The following is a 13,132-nucleotide window of genomic DNA, read 5'->3' on the forward strand; positions in this document are numbered from 1 at the left end:
AAAAAGCAACTGTTTAATTCTAAAAGAACAATCTCGAGGTTACCTCACTGTAGCTCCCACATTCTTACAATGAGAGATCCGCAATAGCTAGTAGGTAGATCACCAGGACCTAACTTTGCAACAATGGAAAAGATTTAAAAAGCTCGACCCAGGAAGGCAACATTCCTGTTTGACAAACAGGCTAAATGGAGGTAAAAATTAAGCTCGGCATGCCTGAACAACAATAGCAAACAGCCTAGCATATGAGATACTTCATAAAGAGGTAGGACATAAAACCGGGCTAAACTGGGCCTGTCTATGTTCTAAAGATCTCAATGATCCAGCACAAACTCTGAAACTGGTATTAACTGTTTGGCCCATTTTAATTTATGTATGCCTTTTGGCAAAGACAACGCAGAATATTTCTCTCATCTTCTTCAGAATTTCATTAGGAAATTAAATTAATAGACTACACAGAGCAAACAGTTCCGCTGTACAACCCCTGCTGCCTAAGAAGACACACACCAGTAGACCTGAACAAATGGCACATTCAATACCAGCCAGAGCTAGTTGTAACAAAGGAGGGGATGCTTCCCAGGAAGCGCGGACTGCCGTCTTCTGAAAAAAGACAAATCTAAGCTGTCATAGTCAGGAAAGAATATGGCGCTAATAGCCAGCTCGTGGAGAAGTTTAAAGTAGGAGAGACCAGACGTACAGCCAGGAGCAAGAAGAGAAATGCAGGTGTAAGCGAGAATTAAAAAGATGACTCTGCAGGCAAACAGAAGAAGTGAGTCAGGAAACAAGAATATGACAATTGGATCGATGAGAGTCCCAAGAAGCGTACAAAAGAAACAGCACGGCCATCCACAAGAGCTAGCTTGGTTCCCGATGGCTTTCCTATCCAAGTAAGTTTCCAACAAATCCCCCTTCTCTTGATGCAATTTGAGGGTCTCTGTTGCCGCCACAAGAGTCCAATGTAAGTCATGTGATTAACTGCTCCCAAGTATTATTATTTCCCTCTTCCCCTCCACAGAAGATAAATACTATTACTGACAGAACAGCAACCCCATCTGAAGTGTTCTAAGCCTCCCTTTCCTGTGACCGAGAACCCATTCCTTGTGGTTTGCATGGGGTTGAAAACACCCACCCAGCTCCCGCCCTCCTCAAATTCCACACGCTCTCACACTTCCTTTCTGTCACCTGGCTCTCACACTCACCCTGTGCTTTCTCTCAAGCACACACTTTCCTACACACTCTCCACAAGAAGAGCAGTGACTAGGTAACTCATGTCCAGGCAATCCGAATACTCATCTCACTAGACTCAATTATTTGTTCAGGCCTGAGTACCGAGCCCCCGGTAAACCAGCACAAGTTCTCTCCATGGCTTTCATACAGGAGTATCAGTGGCCAAGCCACCAGCCCTGCGCAGAAACACCTACAGAGCAACAGAAAAAGAGCAGAGTCCTAAAGATACTGAGTACTTGTAGCCACACCATCCTTGGTGTTCAGGGCCAAGTCATTCTCTTCCCTTGAACTTCAGAGCTAAAGTCCTGAAGGAGTCCTCAGATACTCTTTCAGACCCTAAGTCAAAAAGATTTAGGGCAGACCAGAGAACTCATTCCTGCACCTAGCTCTGGCACCAGGGTGGCTTAAAAGACTAGGAACTTCTAGTACATTTATTTCCTAATCATGAAAATATAAAGTAAACAGCTAGTTAAGAACCCAAAATTTAAAAATAAAGACTATAATTGCCCCTTCCATCCTTCCCAAAGATCCTTCAGAACTGGCACAAAAAGGAACAGAGCAGCACACTATTCCAAGTTTTAAAAGCTAACATACTTTCCTTCCCAGCAAAAATGCAATTTTCTGATATGAGCCAAGCATACACTCACAATTCAACAGCACTTCCAGCAAGTGACTGTATTTGTCTCTGCTTCATTTACTCTCTCTCTCTCTCTCTCCAGTAGGTACTATGACAGCAGAAAGGGGATGGGTCTTGTTTACAGCACTTGGCATATGGCAGGTGTGCTGTAATAGTTTAAAAGTGGGTGAATGTAAGATGCCTGTTCACTCACCCATTCTACAATCACATATTACCGCTGACTGAGAACCCCACAACCGAAAAGCACTCTGCTGGGCTCTAAGGGAACCGCGAAGACCAGGTCTGAACTCAGTCCTCAAGAACGTGGTTCCTGGCCTCTATGGACACAGACCCTTTTTGACTTTCTGATGAAAATACGAGCACTCTATCCAGAAAAATACCTAAGTATATTGACTAATATTTTGCATTAAATTCCAAGGGAAAAATTCCAGGTCTAGTAAGATAAATAAGAAAATGAAACACATACATAAATCAAAGTACTGTGGTCCTTTATTTGTTGACTCTTATACTCTAAGAGAGAACTTAAATAAAAAGGTGATCAAGATACAGGGAAAAGATCAAGTTTCCCAATACTTTCAGAAAATAGTCATAAGTTGGGAGAGGCTTTGTGTAAAAAGACCACTGACAGAGATCAATGTCTATACTAGGGAAATATAAATTAATGATGAAGTTGCATACAAATCCAAGGGTTCTCAATACATGAGGTGTTAAGTGAGATAGGAAATTTCTTACAACGAGAAAAAGGAAATAATATCGAGTGAATACAGTCATGAAAAGGTGCCTGAATGACTCTAGGCTTTAAAATTTTTTTTCAAATCTTGCTTTACTACTTCATTGATTTAAGTATTATATCATTACAGTCAGTGATCATTAAGGTTTTTAAAAGCTTTAATAATAACTAAAGTACACGTGGGAGTGGGGAGAATAAACATGTGGCAATATCCTGTGAAATTCTGAGAAGACTTTCCTCTTGGATCATAAGGTTTCATTCAACCAGACTACCATCAACCTCCTAGTAACAGCTTAGAAGGAAATAAGCACACAAGAGTTAAATTTATAGACCAAACCTATCAAATGTCAATACCAATCCACAATAAACAAGTTTTTTCCAACTGTAATAATGAAAACACTGCAAAAACTTCACGTAAATATAAATCCTCAAAAGTGCAACCGACCTAATTTCACTATTTCTCTAAATGCAGTCGATTAAAAAAATAATTTCAATTGCTACTTAGCAAAATTTCCTGAGTTGTAGAGCAAAAAAAAAAAAAAAAAAATCTTTACATTCTTTAGGGAAGATAAAAAATGAAAAGCAGCAAGCCAAACTTGATGCCCAGCACAACTGTCAAATGTTAGCGTTGGAAGCAACCTGAGAAATTATTCAGATCAATACTTTCTTTTACTTAAGAAAGCCAAGGCATGGCAAAGGTATGACCAATAAAAGCTGAGAAAGGTATTCAAATTTATGGAGCAGATATAGGCCAAATGAGATCAATACTGGTACCATAAAATATTTTAGAACATGCAAATTAAGTTCAGTAACAAATCTAAGTACTTACACTCAGAAGTAACTCATCTTTTGTTTTAAGAGGAAAATTCTTATTTTCCTTCTCAACTTGTAAATCATCTTCTCCATCTGACAGCACTGCAGGGAGGGATATACGGGATGAAGACGATGAGGATGATGATGAGGAAGAAGAGGAGCTTGAACTATCGGAATCTGTTTCACTGTAGAGAAGAAAAAAATTGAAAACAGTACAAAAGCATTATTATGAGGGTACCAAAATACGATTATTCAACTAGGAAATATCTACCTTACTAGGTGTTTATGGCTGCTGTTCAAAAGCTTAGCATTTCAAAACTGACTATGGTATTTGGAAAGCAGTCTTTAATCCATTGATCACAAAATCCCTGCTATAACCCAAACCCTCTTATTACAACTGCCTCACGTGTCATGCCACAGTCTGAATATAATTAAGCATGTGACAAATCACTGACAGACGAGAATTCTGGGAAAGGCACCTCTCTTATTAGTCACCAAGGACCAAATCACAACTAAGCCAAGAGAGTTTCTTCTCAGTCTTCAATTTGGCAACTCCTCAAAGTTACCAACCATGCTGAACACTACTCTCTGAAATCTCCTTTAGCCCTTGACTTCCACAGCAATTCTCAGTGCCAGCAACTCTCCTCTTAAATTGTTTGCTGGTAGCCACTTCAGCTCCTTGTATGTACTGTTTCTAAGAGTCCCATCCTCATGTTCTCTTCTTTCTCTGGTACTCTTTCCATGGATAACCTCATCCACTCCAATGAGCTCAATCATTACCAATGTGCAGATAACTCCCAAATCTTCAGCCTTGATATCCCCAGGCTCCTCTCCTGATCTCTAGCTGCTTACCAGCAACTGTGGTATGAATGACCTATACATGTCTCACACTCACAAGTTAAAAGAAAAAAGTGCATTCTCCTTACTAAATCTGCTTCTGTCTTCGAGCTTCTACTTTTATTTCATTGTTTAGTCCTCAATCCAGTCACCAGAGGTAGAAACCTTGGAATCATTTCAAGCTATTGCATTCTCAGTCAATGATAAAACTGGTAAACGTGACTCCTATTCCGCTAGAAAAATCTGAATACAGAGTGTGTATTAGGTGATATTAAGGAATTAGGGTTCATTTTACTATGATTTATAATGACATGGTGGTTATGTAAAAAGTATTTTATCAGAGATGAATAGTAAAGAATTTACAGGTAAGGTGGCATGCTGTCTGAAATTTGTTTTAACACTACCAGGTTAAAAAAAATGTTAGAAATGTTAGATAAAACAAAGTGAGCAAAATATTGGAAAGTGTCAAGTTTGGTGATGAGTATATGTTCATTCATTGTATTACTCTCTGTACTTTGTATGAGTTTGAAAACATCCATATTAAAAAGTTCAAGTAAGTTTTATCTGTAATCCGATGTTCAAATTTACATGTCCATACCAGAATTGTCCTCTGAACTCTAAACTCATCATCCTACTGCTTACATGACATCTCCAATTTGTTGTGAGGGAAACCTCAAATTAACTGTCCGAAGTTAATACTCCTATTGGTCTACAGCCCCCATCCCAGTAAACAGCACCACCATCCACCCAACTGATGCCTCTCTGACTCGGCCACTACAACATCTACTAGCGACCCTGATCAGGGAGATGTCAAAATATTCAATCCAAACATGGTCACATCGTGGACTAACGGAACATCTTTCCAACTGCTTCCACACTAACCCTGCCCATTCTGCTTTCACTCTTGAGCCCAGTTCAATTCCTTATCCACAGAGCAAAACATCAGAACGTTAACCTGAGCATGTCAATTATCTGCTCAAAAATTCTTCAATAGTTTCTCCACCCATTAGAATTAAAACTTTATCATGGCCAGAGGGTCCGACCGGGTTGGGTTCTCCTATTACTTTCTCAGTGCCTAGCTTGTTCCTTCGTGGTAATTGTCACCAACTCATTGGCTGATTGGTATGTTTACTTTTATTTTTCGTCCCTCTCAGCAGAATGCAGGGCAGGGGTAGTATCTATTTTGTTAACCGCGTCGCACAAGACACAGTCAAACACTTGTAGACGATGTGCAGCGTGGTGTAGTAACGTCACGCCGAAGTCCCCTCCCTCCACAAAACTTTCATATTTAAAAGACACCGCGAGAGAGGGGGGAGGTGGCTCATAAAACCTAAGGAAGCCTGCACTAACACTAAAATAACAATATTTCGCTAATTTCATTAATAATTCCTCACCAGAAAGCTTCTACGAACAAAACTGCCGGGACCTAACTTGTAAACACATAAAATCCTTCACCTGATGCTCCATTTATCTGGCTCCACAAACAAGCGCACACACTAAACTGGAAGGGGAAAAGTCGGCTCTGCCCCAAACTATAAGCTATAACCACCAAGGACACGCCACACGACTGGTCACGGAACAACCCTATATCCACAGATTTCCTATACTCTAGCTGAAAACGATATGGTGTACACAAGACCCCCAGACTTCGGGGACGAGGGGCCCTGACGGCGATGCTCAGGCCCCGAGCGCGATCCACAGGGGGCGGCAAGGAACGCGCCCCGGCTCCCCGGGCCCTCCCGCTCCCCGAGCCCGCCCCAGGCCCCGCGCCCCGGACCGCCGGGCGCCCGACCTGTCCGAGTCGGAGTCCGAGTCGGAGTCCGACGTCTCCAGGCTGCTCCCTCCGGGATGCGGCTCCGGGAGCGACGGCGGGGCGAGCTGAGGCGGCTGCTCCCCCGCAAGGTCCGGGGCTCCCTCGTCCGCCCCCGGTGCTGCGACCGGAGCGGGGTCCGGAGCCGGCACGGCCAGACCTTGGTCAACCCCGACGCCGGCGCCACCGAATTTCAGAGTTTGCAGCTGAGCGGCGGCGGCCTCCACCACCTCCATGGCGCCGCGCTCGGAGCGCCCGCGCGGGGAGATACACCACCTCGGCGGCGGAGGCGACAACGAAGCGCTGGGCCACTTCTCGCGCTGCTCGGTGAGCCGCACGCTGAACAGCGCGCGGAACCGTCCGGAGACGTGCCCCCGCCGTGCACGCAGCTGCACTTCCGGCAGCGCGTGACGTAGAGAGACGCGACGGCGTTCTCTGGGGCGGGGCGGGGCGGGGCGGGGCCGGGGCCGGGGCCGGGGCGGGCGGGGCCGGGGCCGGGGCGGGCGGGGCCGGGGCCGGGGCGGGCGGGGCCGGGGCCGGGGCGGGCGGGGCCGGGGCCGGGGCGGGCGGGGCCGGGCCGCAGGCCCTTGCAGCCTGGACCGCGGGGTCCGAAAGCCGCCGAATTTCCTGCGTCTTGGGAAGTGCGTCTCACTCCGCAAAGAGGGATGGAGAGACTTTCCTGCAGCTGCTGCAGGATCTGGGACAATTCCGCGGAGGCGGAGACTGGTAGGAGGGATGATAGGACAGGGAGATGCCTGATGGGCCGAGACCGTACACATCAGAAACTTGAGCCAGGAATCCTTGAGCAGGCACTTCTAGTAGACTTCCTTAAAGTTAAATGGAGTTCCAGCCGTGGATAGACAGCAAGCACGATGACCATCCATCTCAAAACGATTACAACTCTTCCATTTTTTTTTTCCTCCAAAGCGCTCCCAATTTAAAGAGAGCACTAATCGTGGAAAAAGTGTTGCTGCTGGTTGATGTTATAGTTGATACCGCTTCGCAGAAAGGGTGGGATGTAATTAAAATGACTAACTTGGCCTGAGAAACCATAATTCTGGGTCATAAGGAAGGCAAGGAAGAAGTTCTTAGGATTGAGATAGAGATCAGAATTTTCTGGTTTTCTGTTAGGACTTCAACTTGATGCATCCACCCCTCGAGTAATAATAAATAATAATCGTCGTGACCACTGATTAAGCATGCATATGTGCCGAGAACTGTACCAAAGACGTTATCATTTATTCACGGAGTTTTACTGTGTGCCCTCCACAGTACTAGACCTTCATAGAAATTAAGACAAGAATAATGCATAGTCTCCGGAGCTTACAATTTAATTGAAGTTAAAAGGTCAACGCACAGGAGATAACGAGAAAGATATTTGAAATGTGAAAGGAAGTTAAATAAGATTGATTGGCTGTATCATGGAGACCTTCCAAAAAGAGGCAGGAATTTAAACTCGAGATAACTATTCTCTAATGCAGTGATTAAGCAGAGCTCAGTGTTCCCAGCTGAATAGACCTGTGTTCAAATCTCAGCTCTACCATTTCCTTGTTGGTGTAACTGACTTTGGGCAGAGAGTCTAACATACCTAAATTTCATTTTCCTTATCTATAAAATAGAGATAAAAATACTATCTCATTTAGTTCATGTGAACATTAATTAAGTTTTTATGCAAGAGAATGGCATGTGTCATACACATTCACAAAACTATTTGATAAATAGAACAACACATGGACATGAATAAAATGATACTTCAGTGATGATCTTGCAGAGATATGCATATTAATTTAAGAAGAAAAGAAATTTGAGTCAGAATACCCTCCAGCCAGCCAAAAAGGTTTTGTATTTTTCCAGGAATTGAGTGATGAAAGTCTGAACAGAGGCTAGAGTCAGTGAAATAGAGTAAAGGAAATCCTCAGCATCAGAAGAAGACTCAAAGTACTCTAAAATGTCTAACAAGGAAACTGGAAGGAAGTTGGTATTACTGATAAAGATGGAGAAGTTGGAACAACATAATGAGTTTGTGATGTTGAGTTTGAGGAAAAACTACACAGTCAATTGAAAAATGCCAGCAGCCCTTTGAAAATATGAGAATGGAGTTGAATAGAAAGGCTAAGACCAGAAGCATAGGTTTGGGAACAATTCAAATACCTAGTTGTTCACTCCGTGATCATTTACTTACTAGCATGCCTATGCACTGCATCATGAACTGGGCATACAGGAAGGTGAAAAACACAGTCCCTGCCCTTAAGTAACTAACAGTTTAGTAAAAAAGACAAGTTGGAAGCAAGCCATAAGTACTTTAGTAGAGAAATGTATTATAGTACAAGCATGTACTACAGAAGAGGGATGTACCAAAGGAATACGAAAGAGAGAGAAAGCAATGGGAGAGTGAAGGAAGACTTTTCAACAAGTATGACATTTGAGCTGGACTTTTAAAGAGAACCAGGAATCTAAGAATCTAAGAAAGTAGAAGAACTTCATATTGACGTTGATCTGAAACAAATGAACTGATATTTCTCCAGCAAAGATGGGTTTATTCAGGATCAGCAGAGAATTGCAGTTCTGGGTCTGTAATCATGGCAAACCATACGCATGGCAAGGGAAGGAGACTGCTTTTATAGAGAGGAAAAGGAAGTTGGGAGGGATGTAATAAACAAAGAATCCATGGCTTGGCCAAGAAAGAAGAGGAGTCTTTCTTCTTCCTGCTGGGCTCTGCTGTTGTCACAGGGTGTGAGAGATCCCCCTTCTGGTCTCCCAACACTATTTAATTGAGTTTTCTGTTTATTACATTTTTTACATTTCCCCCTCTTGATCAAGATCTCTCTCTAAGCATCATTGATCAAGAGTTAGTTTTTCTAGGTTCACTGACTTTTTGTCCCTCAGTGTCAGAAAGGACCTTTCCTGGGTGTAGTGTCTCACATTGGAGGGAAAGTGCGCAGATTGGAAACCTGTTAAGGTCACATTCAAGTAACAAGGAGGGGTAGGAGGGGGAAGTCCATATGTTATCAAGAGCATAGGCACTGGAGATCATCTGAAGTGCTAAGTCATCATCAAAGGTCTGGTGACAAACTTCCAACAGCCTTGGTCTGGCTATCTTGAGAAAGCTGTCTCATCAGATGTCATCTGCTTCAGTTGCAGGAAATCTTTACTTTCAGGTCACCAGATGATGCACAGGTCCAGTCAAGGTTCAGCGCTTTCTTTAGGTGTCATGTGAATCCAAGAGTCTATCCCTTGGAGTTTGGCGACACAAGAGTTGGTTAGCAGTACCAGATAGGGGTGTCTCCAGTGAGGGTGGAGAGAGTTCTATGGGAGGTGTCTTTTCCAATAAACAAAATCTCCAGTTTACAAAACATGATGCTTAGGGTCTGTGTCTCTCAAGGGCACACTGTGAAAAGGTTGCTCTACCAAAACATGGTTATTTTTAAGAGAAGCAATTAGGTCTTTGTAATATCGGAGTGTCTCTCCTTTTATCCGTTGTGGGTCAAAAGAAGCAGGAGTCAAGTGCATCGAGCATCTGTGACAAACCTCAAAGCTGAGAGTTTATGAGTTCCAAAAAGGGTGGATCTGAGATTAAAAAGGACCAAGGGCAATGCTTTTGGCCAAGGTATTTCTAGCACCTCTACAGATTTTGCCAGTTGAGTCTTCCGATAATGCAGTTAAAGAAAGAGCTGCACAGCTGGCCAAAGAGCACAGACTTGTCAAAGTACCTGGCTGGTACAATGGGTTCCTCCATCACTATAAAGTTTGAGAGGAGTTCCTCAGGTAGGGCTAAAAAGGATTTTAGCTGCGGAAGAGGCAGTAGCCTGTCTGCAAGGGAAGGCTTCAGTGCAGTGTGAAAACACACACACCATGACTAAAACATATTTATATCCATGAGACGAGGAAGTTATATGAAATCCATTTTCCAGACCTCAGATTGTCCATTAGGTGGTTTAAAATGCCCCCAGAGCAGGATGAACATGCTTCCCCGAGTTGTACTTTGGATAGTGAGACAAGGAGGTAGACACTCTTTGAAGCCTTGTTAATGTTTCCCCACCAACACTGATTCATGAAGGCTCTCATTTTGTCAGTAGACTGATGGGTTAAGGCACGTACAGTAGGGAGAAATTTTAGAGTGTCTGCTAGAACCGGGTTGTTATTTGGTCCAAACTTGGGCTTTCTCTTTTATCAAACCGACAATTGTTGAATTTCCAGTCCTGTTTTTCCTTTTCTGAGGCCAATTGCTGGGCTTCTTTAGCCAGTTTTTTAAAATTCTCATTTGGGGAAATATCCCTTTGAATCATGACAGAGGCTTGGCTGCTGGTTGGTCCCTTTAAGGACAGCATTCCTTGAGGAAATGTCAGCAAAGTAATTTCCCGTAGCCACCAGACAGTGAAGTTTAGAATGTTCTTAGATCTTAATAATAGCTAAAGTGGCACGTAAAATTATTGCATCCAATAATTCCTGAACATAGGGGCCATTTTAAATTTTATTTCCACTGGAAGCAAGGAAGCCACATTGCTTCCATAACATTCCAAAATCATGAGCTACTCCAAGAGTATATCTGCCATCAATATAAATATTGGCAGGTTTGTCCTTGGCTAAAGTACAAGCCCCTGTAAGAGTGTATAATTTAGGTGATAAGGCCAAAGTATCCAGAGGTAAATGTATTGCCTCAATAACGTTAAAAGGAGTTGTAATACCATACATAGCACAATATTTGTTATTGTCACCTTTTAAATAAGAACCATCAGTGAACCATTTGAGGTCAGAGTTACCCACAGGAGTTTTCTGTAGATCATTACCAAGAGCCAGTAGTGGTCTGTCAGCATTAAGCAGTTGAGAGGGATTTTGTCAGTGATGGAGGGAAGAAGAGTATCCAGGTTAAGATTATTACGATGTAAAACGGTTCTGTGAGGGGCAGTTAAAGAGAACTTCATGGGAGTTGAGGCTGCTGACTGAGAAATGTTGAGTGCGATGAGAATTCAGGGGAGATTCTATTGCATGAGGTACAAAAATGGTTAAAGGGAATCCCATGATTTTCTTGGAGATATTAAGCAAAAGGGCAGTTTTCATAATGGCTTTATGACAAGGGGGGTATCCCCATGCCACAGGGTCCAGTTGTAGGCTATAATACCCTATGGGTCGATGGTGGTCCCCATGTTTTCGGGTGAGTACCCCAAGGGTGTTCCAATCTTTTCATACACAAAATGGAGAAAGGAAATCTGATGATTGGGATGCCCAAGGGCAGGTGGGTTCATCCAACTCTCATTTGAAGTCTTGAAGGCTATGTTGTCAAGTTCTTCCCATAAAATTGGGTCAACGTTGTTATTGTTGAGTAAAACATGTAAAGGCTTGGCCATAAGGAAGAAATTTGGAATCCAGTTTTGGCAATAACCAACTATCCTGAGAAAACCTTACAGTTGGTGTTTAGTTTTGGGTTTTTGGAAACTGAGGACACCATGATGTCATGTGGATCTTGTTCTGATATCAGATCCCCTAAGTACCAAATCTGAGTTTGGGAAAACTGCAATCTTTCTTTGGAGACTTTTTGTATCTTTAAGCCTGAAAGCTCTAGGAAGTGGATGCTGTCTCCCTGTGAAGAAGCTTAAGAAGGAGAGCAAAGAAGCAAATCATCCACATACTGCAACAAAGAGAACCTCTAGGGACTTTATATCATCCAGATCAGACTTCAGGATTTCTAAGAAATAAGAAGGACTGTCAGTATAACCTTAAGACATTACTGTCCAGATGAAATATTTTTGTTCTTTTTTGGTTTGTTTGTCTTTGTTTTTCTGTAGAGCTGTATCACTCAACACATGGATTAGCTTTTTATATTATTAAACATAATTAAGATTAATACCTAAATATGTTGACTGCACACAGATAAATTAGGGAGTGAAGTTATTCACAATGCCAAAAAAACTTATCGGGTTATATAAAAGGATCACGACATCTTAACATCATTCTTACTTTAGGAAAAAAATAATAAAAACACAATTATTCCAAGTGTTGTGGATTAAGTATTAAGCACAAATTAAGATGAAGCAAATGTGAATCATAAAATCGTAAAAAAGTTATTTCCTTGTTCTTGCTTTTTTCCCCTATTTGATTTTGAACAGGAAGATACATCTCCAGGTACCTTGCAACCTGTTGCTTCTCAGGTACCAAACACTATGCTAATCTATTTATAAACATCATATTTAATCTTTGCAAAGTATTATTATCCTCTTTTCACACACAAAGAAACAGGCTTAGGTAGGTTAATAAACATACCCAAGATCACAGCGCTGGTTGGATGGGAGCTGGCATGTCACCCCAGGTAGGCCTGATTCTACATTTGGACTCTTTTTTCTTTTTCTTTTCTTTTATTGAAATTGATGTTGTGGACAAGGAATGTTGCTTGCCATATTGGTAAACAAAGGGATGTTGTGGCCATCAAGCCATCGGCCACAGCAGGAACCCCAGACTGTGCACCCTGAGGACATTCAGGATGGAGAGAAGCAGGACACTGGCCCTAGATCGTTAAGGTACACATCATAGGAATGATTTCAATGAGCCCAGACTCTTGCTTCTTCCCATACACAGAAAAGCACTAAACTCTTACTTTGAGATGTCTGGTTTTCTTTAATTAACAGTCATCTTTTGATTTCTAGCTACCTGTTTTGGTTTTTTTTTTTTGTTTGTTTTGTGTTTTGTTGTTGTTTTGCTTTTTTGATGTTGCTGTTGTTTTTGCAAAAATCCCTATATACCTGGCTCCTGCCTTACCCCTTCAGAACAGTCCCTCAGAGCTATCTGAGAGGGTGTCTTCTGGGCTTACGTCTTCAGTATGTCCACCAAATAAAACATAATTCTCAACTTTTAGGTTGTGCATTTTTGTTTCAGTCGACAATGTATAAATGATTTACAGTATTATATTAGTATCAGGTGTACAGGTGAATATTTCTCTTCCCAAGTGAAGGCAAAAAGATATCGGGTAGCTTCATCAACTGGAATATGAAAGAATGCACTGCACAAATCAGTTACAGTGAAGAATTTACTTCTGGTGGGAATGGATGTTAGTATGAGATTAGGAACAACAGGGTGTCAAGGGATAACA

The 13,132-nt window shown here is 42.4% G+C and overlaps 1 protein-coding gene across 1 annotated transcript in view; it reads right to left on the bottom strand.

Moving 5' to 3' along the window:
- Positions 1-6,425, bottom strand: part of NAF1 (nuclear assembly factor 1 ribonucleoprotein) — a 39,242-nt gene extending 32,817 nt beyond the window's left edge. Inside the window, exons 1-2 of the mRNA XM_060011949.1 lie at positions 6,034-6,425; positions 3,421-3,589 (exon numbers count right to left, since the gene is read on the bottom strand). Of these exons, the coding sequence (XP_059867932.1) occupies positions 3,421-3,589; positions 6,034-6,287 (423 nt within the window). The 5' untranslated portion in view covers positions 6,288-6,425. The remainder of the gene's footprint in view (positions 1-3,420; positions 3,590-6,033) is intronic.
- Between the last annotated feature and the right edge of the window lie 6,707 nt (positions 6,426-13,132).

Source organism: Delphinus delphis, chromosome 5, assembly GCF_949987515.2.
Source record: "Delphinus delphis chromosome 5, mDelDel1.2, whole genome shotgun sequence".
NCBI classification, from domain to species: Eukaryota; Metazoa; Chordata; class Mammalia; order Artiodactyla; family Delphinidae; genus Delphinus; species Delphinus delphis.